The sequence below is a fragment of the Podarcis gaigeae genome (genome assembly GCF_964106915.1).
Source record: "Podarcis gaigeae genome assembly, chromosome: 11".
In the NCBI taxonomy this organism is placed as follows: Eukaryota; Metazoa; Chordata; class Lepidosauria; order Squamata; family Lacertidae; genus Podarcis; species Podarcis gaigeae.
Window position 1 is genome coordinate 27,174,527 of NC_139687.1, and position 24,097 is coordinate 27,198,623.

A 24,097-nucleotide genomic window follows, 5' to 3' on the forward strand; every position below is an offset into this window, starting at 1 on the left:
TCTGCCTAAGTTTTTCCAGGCATCCTCTCAGCCAGTCTTTCTCAACCTGTGGGTCCCCAGATGTTGTTGAACTACAACACCTATCACCCCTAGCTAGCAAGGCCAGAGCTCAGGGATGATGGGAGTTGTAGTCCAACAACATCTGGGGACCCTCAGGTTGAGAACCGCTGCCTAAGCCATAGCAAAGAGCCAGCAGCACCTCGCCTATCGCTACAGAAAGGTAAGTTTGCGCTCAAACTTGAAAAGAGAGAGGCAGCCATCTCATGCACCTGTTATGGGGCAGAATGAGGGCAGAGTGACCTGCTGCTCTGAGATGCAGCATAGGATACTGTCCCATCAAAAGTAAAGTAAGTAAAGTAAAAGACCCCTAGAAGGTTACCTCCGGTCAAAGATGACTGTGGAGTTGTGGTGCCCATCTCGCTTCAGGCCAAGGGTTTGTCCAAAGACAGCTTTCCGGGTCATGTGGCTAGCATGACTAAACTGCTTCTGGCGCAACAGAACACCGTGATGGAAACCAGAGCGCACGGAAGCACCGTTTACCTTCCCGCTGCAGTGGTACCTATTTATCTACTTGCACTGATGTGCCTTCAAACTGCTAGGTTGGCAGGAGCTGGGGCAGAGCAACGGGAGCTCACCCTGTCGCAGGGATTCGAACTGCTGACCTGATCAGCAAGCCCAAGAGGCTCAGTGGTTTAGACCACAGTGCCACCCTATTGTCCCATCAACAGTATCAAAAATCCACCACTAGCCTGCTCTGCTTTTGTATGAAGAACAAGATGGGGCAAGAGTTATATTGTCCTCTGACCCAGACAACCATATCCATTCAAATGGTTCTGTGCACAAGGCCTAAATCCAGGTGCATTTTCTAACTACAGAGGTAGATAAGAAATGCAAATTCCTTTTCATGCTGATGAACACAAAGGTGTTTCCTTGCCGTACCCAAGAAGGCCTACTGTATATTTTACTGTACCAAATTCTCTTCCGGAAATGTGGCTGGCATGCAAGTCAAAGGCAATCCCAAAACAGGTCTGTCTAGCTAGCATATCTATCTATCTTTTCAAAAGCACAGTTGTCATGTAGGCTGCTGAAATGGCACTCTGACTCAACAGGAGGCCCACATATGACTTTTTGTGTGTGTGTTTTTACTCCTTGCATTTTCTGACAGATATTTTCGAAAAAGATGCCTGTGGCCCAATGCTATTTTTGAAGTACAGAACCTATGGATGTTACTTACCAGAACAGATGGCTACCTGGATTTACCTGAAATAAGCAATCTCTTGAGAAGAGCAAAAAGTGAGGAAGGATGGAAAAGAACAAGATCCCATCAAGATATGGTAGTGACTCACTGCATACAGGTGCGAGCAGTTACAAAACTGGCATTTCAAATGACACCAAGAAACTAGACAACCAATCTCTTTTTTTTTTCTTCAAGGAAGTGAAACCAACATAAGGACAGAGAAGGTAACCCTGAGGTCAAACTTATTTTCTTTTTTTGTCAGTGCCAGCGTTCTCCCTCCTTGTTCTTTTGCTACCTATTTATGTTGATTCCAGGTGAGATCTAATCAATTTGAACCATCTGTTAACTTCGTCAGAGCAATGCTGGAAAGCAGGTCAGAGAGATCTAGTGCTCTGCCCTATAGTTTTCAAGAAGTCTGGATTACAATGCTGCCAAGTAAAGATCTTGCTGGGTTCACCTGTGGCATAGACAGCAGCAATTCAAGCTTTGGGGGAGACAGCTCAACCTTTCCCCTCAAAATTAAATACTACACAGAAACATAGTAAGTAATGGCAAAGGTGAATTCAAGAAGGTGGATAATACACAACTCTTGGGCCTCAATGTCACAGAAACCAGAAGACAAAGCTCATCTCAACCAGTTAAGTAAATTGTGCCTCCATTACTAATTGCCAAGCTCTGCGACTCACAGAAACAGGCACTAAAAGAAGCAATTCATGCTTCTTTTCATGAGTGCTTTAGTTGAGATTCCTGCATTGCAGGGGGTTGGACTAGATGATCCTTAGGATCCCTTCCAACTTTACAATTCTATGAAAATGAACAAATTGTTGTAAAAGTTGAGCTACGCTGCCACACTCTTGACCTGAAACCTGATACACTCGTCTTCTACGGATAAAAAAGGGCATGTGGAACACAACTGGAGATTAAGAATCTCCTTTATTTCAACAATGTTACACAACACGGTGTAAGAATTCTTAGTGCCAATTGTTTGCCTCCTATCAGAGAGATGCACATTTGCCCGGAAAATTAAAGAAACTGCAACAGAAGGGACATGAAAACAGCCATTTAGCAAACCGTAAGAGTCAGAGCCAGTCAGCGAAAGGCAACAAAGGAGACCAAGAGAAAGGCGAACTTTTCTGCAACCAAGAATGTTTACAACCTAGATGGCTGCATCTGCTGCAAGGTTCTCCCAACCTTGCAAGAAACCAGCAAAGGAAATGAAGCGGACCTCTTAAGCCTTCCCTGATTGGAAGTAAGCATAAGATCATCAAAGCTGCAACAGGGTGTGTCAAGGAAGAGGTTTCTATAGAATGCTGTGTTAATTCACAGCAATCAGTAGTGCTGCATTACTCTTGCAGGGAGATGAGTAACTTTTATGTCCAGTCTCCTACTCGCTGAAGATCTTCTGCTGCCAGCCAAAACCCAGTGCCACAAATCAGAAGCACATTTGGAGATTCCACAGTTGTTACTGAAAAACCCACACTGGTGCCTACGGGAATACAGTGGTACCTCGGGTTATAGACGCTTCAGGTTACAGACTCCGCTAACCCAGAAATAGTAGCTCAGGTTAAGAACTTTGCTTCAGGATAAGAACAGAAATCGCGCAGCGGCAGTGTGGCGGCAGCGGGAGGCCCCATTAGCTAAAGTGGTGCTTCAGGTTAAGAACGGACCTCCAGAATGAATAAGTTCTTAACCCGAGGTACCACTGTACAACACTTGCAAAGTTCATTCCAAGCTTCCCGATTTGTATTGTGCATATTAAGAAGAGCAAGGTATTCCCGCCCCCACCAACTCAAGACAGGGGGTGGGGCTTCGTAGAGAGTCAGGAAGCCCAAAGGAAAGGCCTTATAAGTGAGATGTGAAACATGGGCCACCACTTCCCCACCCCGGTTAAATTTGTTGTATCTCCAGACAACGTGAATTACTGCTCCCGCCTATTTTCTCCAAGGTCACCAAACATCCAAATTCATTTTAGTGTGCAATACAGGTGCCCAGCCTCACTTACGTGTGATTGACTTGCACACGATCACATATATGTGCGTCGCAGGGAAATAATTACCGTATTTTTTGCTCTATAAGACTCACTTTTTCCTTCCTAAAAAGTAAGGGGAAATGTGTGTGCGTCTTATGGAGCGAATGCAGGCTGCGCAGCTATCCCAGAAGCCAGAACAGCAAGAGGGATCGCTTCTTTCACTGCGCAGCGATCCCTCTTGCTGTTCTGGCTTCTGAGATTCAGAATATTTTTTTTCTTGTTTTCCTCCTCCAAAAACTAGGTGCGTCTTGTGGTCTGGTGCGTCTTATAGAGCGAAAAATACAGTAACTAGTTCATTTCAAACCCAGAAATGGCAGGAGAGAGCTGAAAAGTCCTCACAGCTTTCGAGGAGATGATCCCCCCAAAGAGGACGTCATTGAGGGCAGAGAAAGCCCCTAAGAAACCAGAAGTGCAGTGGGGCTTTGTTTACGCTGCTCAGCCTCCCCGCCTAGCAGCTGATGTGTGCAGTAGCGTAGCAGCAACAGCCACGGCTTCCCTGAGCTGTCTCCAGCCAGCCCCACAGCTTCCATCCTAGTTGTGGATATTTCTGGATACATTAGTACCTTGGGTTAAGAACTTAATTCGTTCTGGAGGCCCGTTCTTAACCTGAGGTACCACTTTAGCTAATGGGGCCTCTGGCTGCTGCTATGCTGCCGGAGCACAATTTCTGTTCTCATCCTGAAGCAAAGTTCTTAACCTGAGGTAATATTTCTGGGTTAGCGGAGTCTGTAACCTGAAGCGTCTGTAACCCGAGGTACCACTGTACCAGTATTTGGGGTCTGGATTGGGGAGAGAGGGCGTTTAAAGGGTGCTCCTCACTTTACCCGATTTCACTTATGTGCACGGAAGTAACCTCCACGTAAGGGGGGGGGGGGGAGCGGCCTGTACTGTGTATGTTGTTTCTTTTATCTGATAGTTAAAATGGTATTGCCCTCCTTGAGATTAGGTAAATACATTCCCCCTTGGCTAATGCTGAAAGAGGGCTCTTGCTCTCAAACCTAAAAAGACCGCTGCTGAAATTCCTGCTGCTTCAACCCACAACCAAAGTGAGCAGTCTGCTCTGGGGGGGGAGGGGATATTTATTCCAATCTAAATTCAGCCTGTTCTCTTTTTAATGAGAAATCTATACTGCTTAGCAGAACTTACAATATGCAGACTTTAATTCCGAAGCCTCATTCTTCAAAACAAAAGATGATAGTTCTCGCTCACTAGATGTCTTGTTTGGAGAGATCACTTTTGACAGCAAAATAATAATAATAATAATAATAATAATAATAATAATAATAATAATAATAATAATAATTTCACCGGGGGGCGTGTCTTGTTAAAAAGATGAGAAGTGACTGACTTGTTGTCATTAAGCTAGGTATGAGGCCACCCTGAAAATGGTGGACACTTTATGCAACTTTGCATGGGTAAACGTGAGAAAAGAACTAAAGAAAACGGAAGACTTTTCCATAACGCATCTTTAAAAAGGGAATGTTTAAGCAACAGTACTCAAAGGGTTTCAAGTAAATGCATTAAGGCTTTCAGAGGTATGTCATGCACGGCTTCCATGACAGCACAAAGGTATTCTGATAAAAGCCTAATTGCCTGGCAGTGGAAGCAAAACCTCAAGGTCTGTGTAGCATCCAATAGAATCACCAGTGCCAAGAAACCTCTTTCAGACATCCTAGAGTCAAAGTCTCTTTAATGAACACACCCACATCCCATTAGTTGCTTCTGCCTATTTGAACATCCCTGTGGATGCAGATGCACGGTTTGGATCAATCACCTCTTAACACTGACGATGGTATTTTCATTTTCCATTTTCATTTTTTGTGCTTGCCGGCTTCTGTTGTTAAAAGGCAGGGTGTTGAACGCAGCGCTTTCCCCAGGATTGTGAGCCTGGGCAATGCAACTTCAAAACCACATTAAGTAGAAACAAAAGACAGCGCCACTCAGAAGAGCATCCACTTTGGTATCTGACAGCTCACTTATTCAAACCTCTCTATCCAAGAGAACTAAACGCCACACAGAAATTTATTTATTTTAATTTCACCTTTAGCTCAGCCTTCGCCAGCAAGAGATCCCAGGGTGGGTGACATAGTTTAGGATAAAAAAGGTAACAAAAGCCAGTGGTTAGAGCAGGGTTTCCCATACCTGGGTCTCCAGCTGTTGCTAGACTACAACTCCCATCATTCCTAGTTAGGACAAATGGTCAGGGATGATGGGATCTGTAGTCCAAAACAGTTAAGAGACCCAAGTTTGAGAAACCCTGGGTTAGAGTGCTGAACTAAGAGCTGGGGAGACCAGATTTCAAATCCCTACTCGACCATGAAGCCCAGTGGGTGATTTGGGGGTCAATCATTCTCTCACAGCCTGACTTACCCCCCAGGGCTGTTGTGAGGATGAGGGAGGGAGGGAGATGTACAACGCCTTAAGGTGCTTTGAGAAATGGTGGGATAGAAATTCAGGGTTGTGGGCCTGAGCCCCATGTTAGGGAAAAGATTCTTGCGTTGGGCTAAATGACCCCCCTGGTCCCTTCCAACTCTACGATTCTGTGAAAAACAACCACCACAAATACCGCAACTGCTCTTCCTCAATATTACTATTGGTGGCCTGGCAAATTAAGCACCTGGTGGAAAAGGTAAGTTCGTAGCCAGCGTGCAACACTAAATAATATTGTTTGCCAGTCATTTTTCAAAGGGGAGGGCATTCCACAGCTGGGGTACCACCCAGGAGAAGGCCTCTCTCACTCAAGCTGCTGAACTATGAGCATCATTCAGAGATGGTGTCAAGAGCCTTCCCAGTAGAACTTTAATCCCCGATAGGACAGAGTAAGAAGAAGGGGGCCTTTGGATAACTGGGTTCCAAGCAATTCAGGGCCTTAAAAGTCACCATTAAGATCTTGAACCGGGCTTGATAGCATGTTGAATAGTTAGGTCATAAAATAACTCCATGGCTACACAAAAAAAGCACGTTGGAAGGTCTTGAGGTTTTTTTGTTCTAAAAAAACATTAACACACCCCAGATCAAATTGTGTCTGCAACTTTGAGCTGATATGCAGGCAGAATTTTTTTTGGGGGGGAGGGGAAACAGGGGCTGTGGTGGGATCCTCAACACCAAATTACAGGCATTAAGGGTCAATTATGCATAGAAAAGGACCAAACATATTGTTCTTCCCAAAACACTTATCCTACAAATTGCTAATTGTATGCTTCCACTGGCACTCTGAAAGCAGCATTACGTCACTTTTGTGTTGTTGTTTTTAATAACCACCCTGCACTTCAGATTGCTCTTTAGCCCAAAAGCCCAGAGGCACTAACAGCGTTTCCTTAATGAAGTCATTCTCAGAAGCAACTTCTAAGACAAATCTCCATTTTTCCCTACTTGGAAACTGCCAAGATCCCTCCGCGGGTCTTAGCATTTGAACTCAGGCCTCCTAATGTTCATTGAACTTAATGGACTACAACACTGGCTCAATATGGGCCAAAGCCATCTTTGAGTCAAGAGGGAAGTTCTCCACCCACTAGAATAATGTCAGACTAAATCTGCCATGAGCAGTGACCCAGAGCCTCCACCTTTTTAAAACAAGTCACGTCTTTCATACAGCTCTTCTCAGTTGGAAATATTCCTCATAAGCGGGGGGGGGGGGGTTCTTTTCAGTGTTTTAATCCTACTGACTCACAAAATTTAAGACAATAGATGCCAGAAGTGCCATTTATCCCACTAGCATCAGCACTGTATAATTTAATTTGAATGTATTTATTTATTTTAATAATACTAATAATAAACATTTAAAAAGAAAACTTAGCATTCTCATAGTCCAGCACACTTTACATTTACAAGAGCGCGTTTTTAGAATCCCTTTAACAGTTGGCATTAGCACATCTCTGCCGTGTGATCCCAAGTATGTACTCTTGCTAAAGAACAGAATAATTCGTAGAATCACAGAACTGTACACTTGGAAGGGACACCAAGGATCATCTAGTCCAGTGTTTTTCAACCACTGTTCCGCGGCACACTAGTGTGCCGTGAGATGTTACCTGGTGTGCCGTGGGAAAAATTGAAAAATTCGAAAGATTTTTTTAAAAAAATTCAAATTTTCGCCCACTAGGCGGGCGCCGGACTGTGTCCTGGGTATGGGGGGGTGGGGTTTTTGACCCCACCCTCGGCCAGCAGGGGCGCCGATTGGCGCTCCTCAGGGGGACACCCTCCACTTTTCTGATGTCCGGGCTGTGATTGGTCCAGACTCCAGCCTGGACCTATCACAGTAGGACATCATCTTCCGACTTCCTTCCCGCCCGAGCACAGTGTGCGCAGCAGCGGAGAGAAGACGACGTCGCGACTCGAGTCACCAGGAGGACCGGAGAAGTTGTCATTTTATTTCTCTTCAGTCTCCACTGAATGCCTTGACTGGGTTAGGGACCCTTATAGCTCAGCATCAGTTGGTGGAAAGGACATGACTTTACAGGAACAGGAGGAACTAACTGAACTGAGACAAAATCGTTGTTTCAAGCTAAGATTTGCTGATCTACCTTTGGACAGTTTTTGGTTGGATACTGCCAAGGAGTTCCCCCTTCTGGCAAACAAAGCTATTTTGACATTGCTCCCATTTTCTACTACATATCTGTGTGAGATGAGCTTTTCAAACATGATTGCTATAAAAACTAAATACAGAGAGAGACTGAGAGCTGTTGACGAAGAGCTACGTGTGTGTCTTCGATTCCAGCCAGAATATCAGCTTTGTGTTCAGCCAAACAGGCCTAGGTTGCGCACTGAATAAAGTATTTTATAATTTTTCATATTTCTGTTTACTTACTATTTCATAATAAAATAATTATAAAATACTTTCTTTGTGTTTATTTGATTCCTATTCAAGAGAATTACTTTATATATAGTCAATATAGGCACAGAGTTATTTTTTTTAAAACATTTTCTAATGGTGGTGTGCCTCGTGATTTTTTTCATGAAACAAGTGTGCCTTTGTCCAAAAAAGGTTGAAAAACACTGATCTAGTCCAACCCGCGGCAATGCAGGAATATGCAGCTGTTCCTTATGGAGATCGAACCTGCGACCTTGGCCTTATCAGCACCATGCTCTAGCGTGTCAAAATCCATCTCCTATTGCACTCAGCCGCCAGGCACAACACAGCCAATCAAAAACTGGCTAGTAGAGCTCAATCTCCCTTCCACCAAACCTTATTTACAGACTGTACACCAACAAATGTGCTTCACTACAATGCAATTCCTTCCAAGTTATTCCCAACCACACCTTTCCTTTGGGATTTGGAGAACTTCAATGCTGCTCACAAACCCTCCAATCTTCATCAGCTCTCAGCCAATGTTCTATGCCCACAGCACAAGAGACCTTCCCTTGGTCACTGCATAGCACAGCAGGTGAGCTGCTCCTTAAAACCAGCTGTCTCTTCTTGGCCACCTATCTGTGAGCATGCTTTGATTGCATGTTCTCTAGTCTGAAAGAATTAAACATGAATTCACACGCAACAGCTCTGCTTTCTCGCCACCATCACCAAAAAGGGGGAGGGAGGAAAGTTTCGGATTTAAAATATTGGTACAAAAATCGTGTGCCGCCACTCTCTGCAAGATCCCAGGGGGTTCCAGGCACTCACCCCGGGTCGGTGTTCCTTTGCAGAACTGAGACACGTCAGAGACTGCCGTAGCTTTAAGAAATCTGGTTTATTCACCTATTTACCAATTCAGTCTGCATGGAGGAAGCCCAGATCTTACAGCATGGTCACTTCAAGAGGGACTTGTCCCCCACAGCAGTGAAGCCAGCCTTCAGCCAGCCTGCCCAAGATGGATCCCAATCTTTCTTCTCCCTTCTTCTTCCCAGAACACCTTGCTATAAAAAACCCAACACCTCTCTTTTCCTGTCACCTCAAAAACACACCCCATCACATCAGCAACACCTGTCTCTCCAGGCCAAAAGATTCCTCTGGGGTGACCCATCAACACCCTTTCGTCATGTTAACAGATTTGCTCTTCCGCTAGGCCAGCCAGACTGGTTTGCATAAGCCAGCCTAGGGATTTTCTGCCTGGCACAGCTCTGCGGCTTGTCCTTTCTTCCATATCCCAATTCATCAAGATCCCGCCGTCTATAAATTTCAAATTCCACTGTAACTTTTTAAAGAGGAAAATAAGGCGTGTGCCTTGTACGCACCTTATTTGTGGCAGTGGCGCTGGATCTGGGGACCACGGGCACATTTGTCACCTGCACCGACAAGTAGTTGTTATCTATGAGGGGCCACGCCCCTTCCACTTTGCACGTCTGAAAGTGATCCTTAAAGGTCCGCAGGTGTGGGTCTCCAAACAGGCCACAGAAAAAGTATGTGGGTGGAGTCTGCTCTCCTCCCCCGCGAAGTTCGCCGGCTCCCTGGCGACCGCTGTAATTACACGGGTCGTGGGTGATTTCGGGGTTCGTCGAGGAGGTCGGGCCATCCTTGGAGCAGTTCCTCTGGCTCATGAGATCGCTGATCCCCAGCACAGCCGAATGGTAGACCAGGTTCCCACGGCAGACTTTGGAGTTGCGGTAGGTGCAGGCGGAATAGGCACGCAGGGCTTTGCAGAATTCCAAATCAAAGCCATCAAGGGCAGAGTTCAGGTGAGAAGTCAGTGCCACAAAGTCCGTGGTGCACTTCTGGATTCGACACGGCGTCTGCAGCTGGCAATCGCCTGGGCAAAAGAAGAGCGGACATTACTGGGCATGATTCGTTTTCATAAAACAAACAAACAACAACAACATTATTTATATGCCACCCATCTGACTATCTCAGCCATTCTGCACAGTTGCCAACAAAATATTTAAAAACACAATAAAACATCAACCACTAAAAACTTCCCTAAACAGGGTTGCCTTCAGATTTCTTCTAAAAGTAAAATAGTTCCACAGTGAGGGGGCCACTACAGAGAAGGCCCTCCACCTGGTTCCCTGTAACTTCACTTCGCGCAGGGAACTGAGGGAACTGCCAGGGAACTGAGGGAACTGCCAGAAGTCCCTCGGATTAGATATATGATATGCTCAAACAGATGCATCAGTAGGACTTTCAGCAAAACCTTTTCTATTATTCCATGAGAGCATGCTCCAAAAGAGCTTTATCTTATCCATGCTCAGTCAGAAGAAAACACCAGCGACTTCAGTGAGACTAACTCCAGATGAGTGAGTTGCAGCTTCTATTGTCATCTGGCTCAGTCGGTAGAGCATGAGACTCTTAATCGCAAGGCTGAGGGCTCAAGTCCCACATTGGGCAAAAAGATTCCTGCATTGCAGGGGGTTGGACTGGATAATCCTTGGGGTTCCTTTCCAACTCTACGATTCTATTAATATTCAACTTGGCTGAAGGTTGGCCAAGATGCAATTCCCAGAGTTCCCTGTGAAAGAGGGATTGACTATTGAACCACTCTGGAAATTGTTGCTCTGCGAGGGGAACAGGGAACTCTCTGTACCTTTAACAAACTACAACTCCCAGCATTTGGTGGGGGCACGACTGAATAAAGTGGCGCCACAGTGTTTTAAACATATGGTGTGAATGTGACCATGCACATAACCTGCACATATTCTACAAAGCAGAAAGAAAAGAGCCTGTTAAGTCACACTCTTTATTTGGGAGAGTCCAGATTTTAGTCTTACTTTCCTTCATGGCTGAAAGCTGAGTACTTGGGGTTTATTTTTTTTTAAACAGAGATTTTGCCCCACCTCTCCCTATCGACCACAGTCCCATAATTATTTAAAACTACACTTAATATTTGTTAACTACGGAAACCACATGCTGCAGCTACGCCTGGCTAGCCTAAGGGGGAGACGGGCTATGGAATGCAGGTGGTAAATTTACAATTCAATTCACATTTAAATAAAAAAAAAAAACCAGACTCTCCCAACTTCACACTATTTCTTGACTGCCTGGGTTTTTTGAGGGGGGCAGGAGTCTGGCTCAGTGAGTGCCTGGAAAAGTGTTCTCTCTCTCTCATTCTCAGTTATTAAGGAAACTCATGGAATAATAGAATTGTAGCACTGGAAGGGACCCTGACAATGATCCAGTCCAATGCAGGAATTTGCAGTTGTCCCACACAGGGATTGAACCTGCATCCTTGACATTATCAGTACCATGCTCTAATTCATAGGTAGGCAAACTAAGGCCCGGGGGCTGGATCCGGCCTAATCGCCTTCTCAATCTGGCCCGTAGACAGTCTAGGAATCAGCGTGTTTTTACATGAGTAGAATGTGTGCTTTTATTTTAAATGCATCTTTGTGTTATTTGTGGGGCATAGGAATCCGTTCATCCCCCCCCCTCAAAATATATATATATAGTCCGGCCCCCCACAAGGTCTGAGGGACAGCGAACCGGCCCCCTGCTGAAAAAGTTTGCTGACCCCTGCTAATTCAACTGAAAGCCTACAAGCCAGGAGAGCCCTAGTAAAATCAACACAATAGACCATCTCCATTTGCACTCTCGGACCGCTATGCACATAATGCTTTCGACAGGCGCATGCAGAGCACATGGCCAAACCATAATGCGCAAGGGAGCGCCCGACCCGACAGAGGTCCCCTGTTGCGCATATGCTTCTTTAAAGCACGTTTGGCAAGAGCATGGAAGATGCCAACTAACAATATGTACCTCAGCCAAAGAACAGCAAGGAAATCTTGCAGCTGAACAGCGCTAGTTTTCTAGCTGCCCTTACAGAGGTGCTTAATGCTAGTCCCTCGAAGGTGTCTTGCTCACTCCCTGATGATGCAGCCTAGCAAAACTGGCCTAGCGGGGCCTCAGCCTGGCCTACCTCATAGGGCTGTTGCAAATATAAAATGGAGGGGTGGGGAGGGGAAAAGAAAAGAAAAGCGTGCCATCTTGAGCGCTTTGCGTGAAAAGTGAGGTACAGTGGTACCTTGGTTCTCAAACACCTTGGTACTCAAACAACTTGGAACCCAAACACTGCAAACCCAGAAGTGTTCTGGTTTGCGAACTTTTTTCAGAAGCCGAACGTGCTCCATTTTGAGTGCCACACTTCCGTTTTGAGTGTTACACTTCCAATTTGAGTGCCACACTTTCGTTTTGAGTGTTACGCTGAGGTTTGTCTGGTTTTTTTGCTATTTCTTTTGTGTTTTGTGGCTTTTTTGCTTTGTTTTTGTGACTGTGTGGAACCCAGTTCAGCTACTGACTGATTGTGTGACTGCAGTACATTGTTTATTGCTTTCATTTTATGGATCAATGGTCCCATTAGGTAGCAAAATTCATGTTAAATTGCTGTTTTAGGGGTTGTTTTTAAAAGTCTGGAATGGATTAATCCATTTTGCACTACTTTCTATGGATTTTGGAATGCTTTAGTTTTGGAACATTCTTCCAGAACGGATTAAGTTTGAGAACCAAGGTACAACTGTATACTTGAAATAGTAAAGTGAGCAGGGAAGGAACCTCATTGCCATTCTAAGAGTTCATGGTGAGTTTTTCTAGAAAAATAGCACTGTGTGTACCCCTGAGTACCCCCAGAATAAAAGTACTGATCCAAAGCTAAGTAATTTAGAAAAGCTGGCATTCATTGTGGGGCTCACAGAGTTCTGTTATGCATAAGCTTTAAAATACAGATTTTTTTTGAAAAAAAGAACTTAATTATGATAAAGAATATAATTTCATGGCTCACTTGGCGTAAATTTTAGGGCTTTTATCATGTTACTTGAATACATGTTTCAGTTAAACCAGTTTGCAGATGCAAGACTTGATGGGCTGCGTCCACAACTGGGGGAAAGGAGAGAATTAAGAACATGCCCTTTTAAAAATAAAAGAGAATTTATCATGCTAATTTGAAACCAAAGAAGGCTGCAAGGGAATTAAGCTTTCCTCCACAAACTGATGAAATCTTGAGTGTTTTTCTGCATCTTTTAATGCAAACTTTACACATGTAATTCTGACATGTTTAATTTTGAAAAGAAATCGGAATGTCCTACACCTGTGGAATTATCTTCAAACGTCCCAAAAATAAAGCTGGCTAACACACATACAAACTTATGCTGGAGAAGGGAAGGAATAAAATGATCTTTTCTCCATTATAAAGTTGAATAGCTTTTCACATTTGGGGGGTTGGTGAGGAGGCAGTTTAGAGGAGAGAGAAACGAGAGAAGTGCTCTGGAAGTGCTATGCACCGACATAATTAAATCCAGTTTTTTGCATGCTTACTGCGCAGCTAAAGGGTGTAGTCTCAAATATCTTGAACACTTGTCTTTTCATACTCTCCAGCATTCCACCCAGGATAAACTTCTGAAGAGTCTAAAACAGCATTCCACACACAAAGCCTTGCCACTTTTCAAAACAGATTTAATTACATTGCCCAGTGAAAAGCTAGCCATATTAAATTGCCCTGTATTTTGTGCTAAGGATATGCTCATTTAGCGAAAGCTATTTCTAAGCCATATACCATGGATTTTGCTTGAGCATCACACGGGAGCATTTCAAAGTAGTGCCATAATGTGCTTTGCTCTCTTAAGAAAGGATGGTGTGTCTTGGGAACTGTAGAATCACACAATTCCTAGTCCGAACTCCCTGCAATGCAAGAATCTCAACTAAAGCATCCATGACAGATGGCCATCCAAACTCTGCTTAAAAACCTCCAAGGAAGGAGAATCCACCACTGCAAGCTGTAAAATTCAGTGGTGCTCACATTAGTAAGCAATTTCCCAACTAATCAAAATGCCAAGATGAAGAGCAACACAGAAACAGTAGGGCATCTGTGTTTGGTTGTAAATGGAGAAAGCAACCGAAATAAATGACAATAGCATTCATTTCCCCCTTTTAATTAACTGGTTTCCATGGACACCAGAATGCAACGGCTCTTGTTTTCAAACTCAGATTAAACACAAAAGTGCACCAGGGAATAAAAACCCTAATAAGGGTAACGCATGACGTTGAGGGGTTTTGTTGCTGCTGTTGGTTTCCCTGTTCACTGGGAAAGAAAATCAGTGTTGCCAAATTCATGTCCTTCTGCATTACGATTTATAGATCAGCCTGTTTCGTCACATCAACAGAAATAAAGAAATAGCCAGTCTCTGATTGCATGGCAATAAAAGCACTTGTTTCTGAGAAGAATCTGCCTTCTAAGAAACTGGGGAGGGGGGCAGATTTGAGAGAGAGAGAGAGAGAGAGAGAGAGAGAGAGAGAGAAAGAAAGAAAGAAAGAAAGAAAGAAAGAAGCAAGCATTTTAGGAGCTTGGTCTAGTGGGGATTTGAACCCTAGTCTCCCAGGTCCTAGTTTAACCGTCTAGGCACTGCACTCACAATAGTCCCTTTAAGACCTGTTATAGCACTCCAGCAGAGAGCCTGCTTCCTATTGCTGAGGGAGAAGTGTTGCATCTTGCAGCCAGAGCCTTTTATGAAATTATTGTGAGGTTTAGTAAGTTAACTGTTTATATTTGGACAACTTTCTGCTGTACCTTATTGGAAGGAGAAAAAGAATCATTTCCTTAATAACAATTCAAACCATTTATTTAACTAAAACAATAACATTACAGCAAATGTATCCATGTTTGTTAACTGATGTGGTTAAACGTTTTTTTTAAAAAAAACAAAACCTTAAACTGAGTTTTAGCACACATGAAAAACTTAAAACAAATCCTTATTTCCTGATGAGTAGCCTTTGGACTATAATATAACTAAAATAGAAAGTTATCTTTAGATTTTTTCCTCCAAAAGCATTTTATTTTAAAAATCCAATCTGATTTAAATCAAATAAATCCAATTTAAATTCTAAAAAAATCTGATTTAAATAAAAAAACATAACATATATATATATATATATACATACACACACACACACACACACACATGTATATATATAATCATTGATTTTTATCCACCTTGGTGTGTACTGAAAATAATAAAAGATTAGGCCTACAACTTCATAACTAAGTACAGGACAAGGCCAGCAGCAGGTCACAACTGGAAGACCTGCGAGACTGAGCCTCAGGAAGCAGAAAGAAGCTCTGCCAGAAAGGGGTTGGAATTGGGTGGAGGTACTTACCCTGATCCTTACTGTATTTATTGGCCTACTTAATTGATAGAGCAGAAGTACAGTGGTACCTCGGGTTACAGACGCTTCAGGTTACAGACTCCACTAACCCAGAAATAGTACCTCGGGTTAAGGACTTTGCTTCAGGATGAGAACAGAAATCACGTGGCGGCAGCGGCAGGCCCATTAGCTAAAGTGGTGCTTCAGGTTAAGAACAATTTCAGGTTAAGAACGTACTCTGGAACGAATTAAGTTCTTAACCCGAGGTACCACTGTACTCTAGGGAGCCAGTTTGGCATAGTGGTTAGAGTGCCGGAATAAGACATGGGGTATCAGGGTTCAAATCCCCACTGAGGCATAAAGCTCACTGGGTGACGTTGGGCCAGTCACTTACCTCTTAGCCTACCTCACTGGGTCTTTGTAGGGATAAACTGAGGAGGGAGTGAACCATGTACCCCTTGAAGGAAAAGATACATTGGTTACATTGCCTGCAAATGCAGGCGGGGGAAAGTTCTTCTGTTTAAGAAAGCTGGAGGGGCCAGCCAGATGGAGATGTCAGTCACCATCCTGGCATCCAGAGATCTGCAAATGGTTATAAAACGCGCTTTGTGCCTGGCTAATTTCAAACGCTGGGTTCTTTTATAAATCAAAACATGTTCCTGTGTGGAGCTCTTCCAACAACTGGTGGCATTGTTCAGTCGTGGCACATGAGGGGGCAGAGCTGAAGTGGTGGGGCTGAGAGGGTGGGCAGCTTGTAGGTGTGCGCCCACCTGCTCCAAGATGGCAATGTAACCAGCCTTGAACTCACAGGTGCTTCATTCCATTGCAACCCACTGAGTTGGCATCGTCTTGGAGTAGCCACAGTCAACATCTTGCTTCTTTCTGCACACATTCTCATTTACAGTGCTATCTGTAAAAACTTGTTACTCGTAGAGTGATACCTCAGGTTAAGAACTTAATTCGTTCTGGAGGTCTGTTCTTAACCTGAAACTGTTCTTAACCTGAGGTACCACTTTAGCTAATGGGGCCTCCCACTGCCGCCGCTGTGCGATTTTCGTTCTCATCCTGAAGCAAAGTTCTTAACCCGAGGTACTATTTCTGGGTTAGCAGAGTCTATAACCTGAAGTGTCTGTAACCTGAGGTACCACTGTATATCAGACCTCCTGGGGTGCAATCAGACTTACTCCCAGGTAAACGTGCCTAGATTTGCAACCTTAGCATAGGATTTCTCATCAGGTCCCTGTTGGAAAATCTTAACAGGGGTTCCTGGTGTCTTTAATGTACATTTTTTAATATTCACTAACCCGCAGATGTCTATTTTGGATGCAGTTCTGTATATTTAACATACCCCCATGAGGGAATCAGAGATACCATGTTGGAAAAATAATTTCCAGTTCAAATGCTATTTTAAGCAACTTGGTGTTTTTGTTGCAGCCCCATCCTTCTCAAAATGTAAATATTCAATGCACTTAAGTCTGCAGTTATACAGATTAATTCCACTGAACTCTATAGGACTTGCATCTGAGTAGATGTGTATAGGATGGGGCTGTATGTAAATTAAAGAAAGCCACACATACTTTTAGGAATAACAGACACCGAGAATTTTGTATTTACAGTATTTTAGTAACTAAAATTATGATGTTACAGAAGTTGGGCTTTTTCATTTTAAAAATTGGTGTTTTGGTTAAAGATTAAGAAAATGCAGAATAGATTAAAAGGGTTGGTCTACATTCCACTTTCTACCACAACTCTTTCCACTGAATGTTAATCTTCGTAGGGAACAGGATGTGTAGCAGACCCAGCATGCCTTGCCTTGTTGCCAGTAAAAGGAATTGCTTCAGTGATGCACTTAATAAGTGTCACTGAAGCCATTTTCTTGCGCTGGCAGCAAAGATGTATACAGTGGTGCCTCGCAAGACGAAAAGAATCTGTTCCGCGATTCTCTTCGTCTAGCGGTTTTTTCGTCTTGCGAAGCAAGCCCATTGACAGCTTAGCGGATTAGAACTATTAGCGGTCTAGCAGCTTTTAGCGATCAGCTGTTAAGCGGCTTATCAGCGGATCAGCTGTTAAGCGGCTTAGCAGCTTAGGAAAAGGGAGGGGGAAGCGGGGAAAAACTGCGGGAACTCGCAAGATTTTTTCGTCTTGCGAAGCAACCCCATAGGGAAATTCGTTTTGCGAAGTGCCTCCAAAACGGAAAACCCTTTCGTCTAGAGTACCGATGGGACATAAGAGTGTAAACCTGTTGAATGCAGCAAGTGTGTGGTGTACATTTAAGTGTTTGTTGGGAGCCCAGGGTTCAAATTCCCCACTTGGCCATAAAACTCACTGCATGACCTTGTGCCATTCCCATTAACCATCTCTCAGTCTAGCCTACCTCACAAGATTATTGTGAGAATAAAATGGAGGCAGAGGAACCATGTATGCCACATTTAACCCCTTGGGGAAGGGGGAAATGTGGATAGCTCAGTTGGTTAGAGCATGGTGCTGATAACACCAAGGTTGCAGGTTCGATCCAGTTGCATATTCCTGCATTGCAGGGGTTTGACTAGAAGATCTTCAGGGGCCCTTCCAACTCTACAGTTCTATGATTCTAAAGTGTAATTAATAAACTGAATTTAAAACAAAACACCATATGAACTCTCCCTTATTGTTTTGGTTCATAGTATTTGTTACAAAGTTCCAAAAGAGACAGGACTTTGCTCTAGGGCCTCTTTGTAAACAGAAAGAGAAGTTCTGGATCCAAAGAAACAATATTTCTGAATATTTCATAAAGGAAGTCACAAAGAGAATTTGTTCTTTGTTCAGTACTGACTTGTCAGTGCTACACCTTCTGCAAACAAAAACCTCACACATTCTATGGCTGCCGGGTTGGTAACCTACACACAAGAATCAAATACCACAAACACGAGTTCACTTTTGATTAAGGACCATCACTTCTCTCGATGGACCACTGGGAGCATGAAGCCTATTGAAAGCTAAGCTATTCTACACCCGGAATCCTAAATTTAGCTGGTGCTCTCAGATTGGGACAGGAGCCAGTTTGTCAACACATTCTTCCTTAAAATTCAAGAAATGTTGGCCTCTAGTACTTCAATAAGTGGTGTGCTCTATCAGAAGCTGTCTAATACAGTTTCATATAGTTAAATCTCATTGGGAAAACTAAAATCAACCCTTTCCTTAAAACAACCACAGTAATAACACTCTCTTATGTCTTGGACAGACCACACCTGGAATACTGTGTCCAGTTCTCAGCACCACCATTTAAGAAGAATATTGACAAACTGGAATGTGTGCAGAGGAGGGTGACCAAGAAGATCAAGGGTCTAGAAACCAAGCCTTATGAGGAATGGTCAAGGGAGTTGGGTATGTTTAGCCTGGTAAAGAAGAGACAGAGGAAACACGATTGCCATCTTCAAACATCTAAAGGACTGTCACATGGAAGATGGAGCAAGCTTGTTTTCTCCTGCTCCAGAGGCTAGGACCTCTATCAATCAATTCAAGTTACAAGAAAGGCGATTTCAACTAAACAACAGGAAGAACTTTCTGATGGCAAGAGCTGTTTGACAGTGGAACAGACTGCCACAAGTGGTGGACTCTCCTTCCTTGGAGATTTTAAAGCACAGGTTGGATGGACATCTGTTATGTATGATCTAGCTGAGATTCCTCCATTGCAAGGGGTTGGACTAGATCAGGGGTCAGCAAACTTTTTTCAGTGGGGGGCTGGACTATATTTTGAAAAAAATATGAACAAATTCCTATGCCCCACAAATAACCCAGAGATGCATTTTAAATCAAAGGACACATTCTACTCATGTAAAAACACACTGATTCCTGGACTGTCTGCAGGCCGGATTTAGAAGGTGATTAGGTCGGATCCGGCCCCCAGGCCTTAGTTTGCCTACCCATGGGCTAGATGGCTAACCCCTTCTAACTCTACAATTCTACAAATCTCTGACGCGGTGATCTCACGCTTTCCGGTTACTTAGTGAAATGTCTCTAGTAAGCTCTTCTCACAGCTTTCCAAGGTTGTATTACTGCATAACTTTGTGCAATCTAGAACTTCACAAAATACATCTGTGTAGATTTTCATTGGGACTCATGTATCTGATCTCTGTATTTGCACCAAGGAACACAAGAGTGGGCCTCTCACAGCTTCTTTCTACTGACTGAACAATATTTTAAAGTATTTCTATTAACTGTTGTGGTTTTAAAAAGTTTCTAATTTGATATTGTATCATATCACCGCTGTCACCTTCAGAGCACGTTGTCCAGAAAGGTGGCCTACAAATATTTAAAACTGTATGCCTGACCAAATACCCCAGCACAAAATCCTATTGATTTCAGAGACTTTTCATTTTTAGGAAACTTCCTGGGTGCTCCCACTCCCTCCGAAATAAAGAAAAGCAGTAATAAAATCTTTAAAAGCAATACATTCAGAACCTGAAAATTGCTATGGTGTGTCAACAGCGACAGGAAAAGGTCTTACTTGATTTGTAAGCAAAAGTGTGAAAGGCACAGAAGCCCTATCAGAAAAACAGTTGGGGACCCAGACCCCCTTCACACACTGATGTAAGAAGCTTTGCTAGGAAGAACAGAGGAAATCTGCCTTATTCTGAGTCAGGCAATGGTCCATCTAGCTCTGCACTGCCTAACACTGACTGGCAGAATCCCACCAGGATTTTGGACTCTCCCATCCCTAACCTGGGGATGGCCAAGGACTGAAGCTGGGATCTGCTGCACACAAACCAGACTCTGCCCTTCCCCATACACACCATAAAGTCCCCCCACCCACCCAAGCCATGTTACAAACCCAACCTTTGTTCATGAGTTTGCCTGAGCCGGAGGAGTCCTTTGCCCAGCAAGCTTCCCTGGGTGAAATGAAAAGGAAAAGGCTACAACCCAGCAAGCTTTGGGCTCCTACAGGAAGGCCAACAGAAATACCATTTTTTAAAGCAGCATGACAGCTGACAAGACAGAGGCATCTTGCAGAAAACAAAACAGGAGCAGCAAGCCTCATCCAGTTGCACCACTGGAGCAAAGAAAAGAAAAAAGTGAGAATTCCAGCCGCGCAAACAGATCCGCATTCAAAGTTCAGCCGCTGGGAAGAAGGGAAAGCGACGACTTTTCACCGAGATCGCCTCGCCTTCTCCTCCCAAAATCCTTCAACGCCAGCTGCAGATTAGGAGAGCCCAGGCGCTCTCTTTCCTGCGTCGCGAAGGAGGAGAAGGAGGAGGAGGAGGAGGAGGAGGAGGAGGCGGCGAGGAGAAGAGAAACCTGATCTCGGCGCTGACTTAGTAAACACCCGGGCAGGGAGGGAGCGGTGCCAATCAAACTCACCCAGACACGGCAGCCCCCTCCCCCGCTCCGTCGAGCGGGGCCAGCTCCGCGCCCCCGCCTCGCTGGGGAGAGAAGGCTCGCAGACTTGCTTTTTAAAAGCAGAGACCGCGGAAAGGAAAGGAGGAGGGAGAAGCCTTCGCGTGTGTGTCAGATTCCTCCGGGCTGCAAAACAAGCGTTTTGGCACAAGCGGCTCCCACTTGCAAGAGCAGCCTCGGAACACCACGCGCCTTCAGCAAGGAGCCGTCCGCCCCGCCTGCGACGCTCCAGGTGGGTCGCGCAAAAACTTCAGATTCCTCTACACACACATACACAGACGCGCGCGCGCACTTTCCGCGATCGCGGGCTTTCCACTTGCTCCCGAGGAAGTGAACACCGGGTCTTGGCAGCCCAGCTCGCCCACCAAACGTCCCGTTAAAAAAAAAAAAGAAATAAAGGGAACCCCGAAACCAACAACTCGCGAACAAACACGTCTCACTACACAGCTCCGCAGCCGTCGGGGCGTCGCTTCCCGCTCCATCCCGGCCCGTTTTCTTGGGGGTTTCCACCCCCCACCCCCGCCCAAAGAGGGGCCCAGGCGGTACCTGTGTGTAGGAGCAGCCCCAGGCTGAAAAGGACGAGGAGGGTAGGCGGGGGGCGGCGATGCTGCTGCTGCTGCTGCTCAGCCCTGGCGGCGTTGGCGGCGGCGATGGCGCAGAGAGGGGCCGCTCTCCCCATGCCCGTCCATGCAGCTCGACGGGACTCCAACGGTGGGGCGGCGGCGGCGGCGGCGATGGGGCTGCTGCATGAGCAGGCGATCGGGCCTCCGCGCTTCCTCTTCTTCCTCCTTCGGATCAACCCCACGGCGGACAGAGGCCGCCAGGCCACACGGGAGCAGAGGCGGAGGCCAGCGAGGGCGGCATCGCGGAGAGGCGGCGGTTGGTTGGAGGAAGGGAGGAGGAGGAAGAGGGGAGAAAGAAGAGAGACACAAAGCGGGTGAGCGGAAAGCCACCGAGCAGCCCCGGAGATGGTCGGCCCCGTCCTCACGCCGAGCGGAGCGAGACCTGGCAGCAGAAAAGCAGACCGACACCCTTCCCACTGGAAGCAATCTCGGCTCTGCACACACACTCACACCAGGCTCGCCCGCCCGCCCCACTCCTCCCGGCGCGCTCCCATTGGCTCCGAGAGCCCGTTCAGCCAAACAAAGGCAACCCTCATAGGAGGCCGGAACTTACCTCCTCCTCCTCCTCCTCCTCCTCCCTCCTCCACCTAACTAAACCAATTTCTGGAGCAGATTTTTCTTCTTCTCCTCCAAGGAGCCTGTACTACTGCTTAGGTGTTTACTGTTTGCAATGGCTGGCTGTCGGTATTATTATTCTTGCTCTGGCCAATTGCACAAAACAAAAGCGGAAAGCAGGCTGCAGATTTAGTGCAGAGTCTCCTTACACTAGGAGGGAAACGACCCGCCTGGAAGAGACTTTTTTGTTTTTACTGCGGAGCCCTCACACTCCAGTGATTCCCACCCCCTCGCTGCCGGGAAGTCTGCGCCTTTACGCACCACCCCCGGGCTGCGTCTCCTTCCTCCCAGCGCACACATTCCTGCCGAGACTATTCTAGAGATCCGGCCGGTGAGCGCTGGCTTGATGTAATCTAAGCTGTTCTTTCGAGGGGAGGGGGTCCCCCCACGTGATTCAACTTTTTTTTTTCTTTTTAAGCGGCCAATCACGTTCCCGGCCCAGCGCAGCCCCGTACTCTTAACACTGGAACGTTGACTAGGCAAACCTTCCAAATTAGAATCCTGGAACAAGGTTGAAGGCTGCTTGTTTTCAGCAACACGTTTGGAAAGTAGGGGTGGGGTTTGCCCGTAGGATTCTGCCTGAAGGGGTCGAGAGAGCGCTGTGTCTTCTCCCCAGGAGAGATTCAGCTTCAAGTTAAATTTCCTGTTAACTTTTTGTGTCCTCGATTTAGCAGCGAAGTTATTTGTTAGACGGGGAAAGTGGGGCATACGACTTCTTTAGGCATCTCTAAAGAAAGGGCGGGATTTTAATGTTGCCATCCTAAGCAAGCATGCTGTGAAATTAGTCATCATTAGGACTGAGGCGTCCTCCAATTGGTCACTTCCAGTTCTCATTTTAAAAGGGTGTTGTTTTGTTTGAACTGGTATAATTAATCCGTAACAACCACCCTTCTCTAGTGAATTGTAAAGAACAAGGAGACCGGAAGCTCCACTTATATATATTATCATGCGGCGGGGGAGGGGGGGAGAATCTATAATTAGCAACCTGCCTATTCTTAGCTCGAGTGTATTTTCTAGAAAGAAAGATCGGGAGAGAGAGGGCTATACACACACACACACACACACACACAAAAAGCAATTGGTGTACGGTTGGTGCATTAAAGCGGCTTAAGCGAAACAGGGCAATTTAAAGAGCAACTAATCCGCGTTACGCTACCTTGACTAAGCATCTATAGAATAACACTTATTGGCAGGAGGGCAGCTCTTATTGAAATAGTTTATGGATTGTGATGTAAACGTTAGCAGCACTGATCTCGTCCTGAGCTGCTGCTGCTTCTGTCTCTCCCCTATCCAGAAGCTGAAGGCAGTGTACTAAATTACTGCCAGGCACGCGGACAAGGAGTCTGCCGGAGAGGGGCGGGATATACACAACGTGGAAGCGAGGAGGGGGGTGTCTAACAGCATCCAGTTTCCTTATCTGTAAGTGTGAAGTGGAATCTAATCTTCACGAATTGCTTTAACACTTGAATACACTTTCCTTTTCATCAGCTCGCACGCATATCTCCTTGGGGCAGTCACAAGGGCTCCTTTTTTTTAAATTAACCCTCTTCCCTCCAACCTGGATAGATGCTATTTCTTGGAAGAATTGTTATGCAAAAATGAGAGGCCTGGAATTGAGCCAGAGGAAATGTTGAAGGTCCTACTTTAACCTAATCCTGAAGTCATTTAGGCAAGAACTTGCCTGTACCCTGTACCCTCACTGAGTTCAAAGGGAGTGACTCTCCAGCAAGGGCACAAGGGCCTTGTTAAACAGGTGCCCTCAACCCCCAAAATAGGAAGTCCCACCAAGGTCACAAAAACTAACTTGAAATACCACCATAATTCTAAAACCTTTGGAATGATTTGAGGGAGTCTTTGAGGTTTCAACTATAAACAACAGTATAGTCACTTATTTCAAGCAAGCAAGCCAGGCAATTTATTTTGCAATTGTTTTAACCGATGCTGATCCTGTGCCTTTGGCAAAGGTCTGAACTGCACAAGTTGAGCAGATGAAGTCCCCCAACCCCCCATGGATTATATCCATGTCAATAAGAGAATGCAAACCTACCTATACAGGCAGGGAGTCGTGAACAGTGGTGGCTGATTCATTGGGGCAAGTGGGGCAGTGCCTTGCCAACCAACCCCCACCTGCCCACCTTATTTCTCACGACTAGTGGGAGACCCCAACAACTTCTTCCTTAGTCTCAGAGTTGCCCTTGTATAATTTAGCAGGAAAGAGGATGATGGGG

The 24,097-nt window shown here is 45.3% G+C and overlaps 1 protein-coding gene across 4 annotated transcripts in view; it reads right to left on the minus strand.

The window, feature by feature from the left end:
* RGMB (repulsive guidance molecule BMP co-receptor b) overlaps positions 1-24,097 on the minus strand; it is a 43,008-nt gene that overhangs the window by 13,420 nt on the left and 5,491 nt on the right. For all 4 annotated transcript variants that reach the window (XM_083702394.1, XM_083702396.1, XM_083702397.1 and 1 more), the window contains 2 exons: positions 21,178-21,419; positions 9,432-9,943 (listed from right to left, as the gene is read on the minus strand). In XM_083702394.1, coding sequence (XP_083558520.1) covers positions 9,432-9,943; positions 21,178-21,419 — 754 coding nt within the window. The remainder of the gene's footprint in view (positions 1-9,431; positions 9,944-21,177; positions 21,420-24,097) is intronic.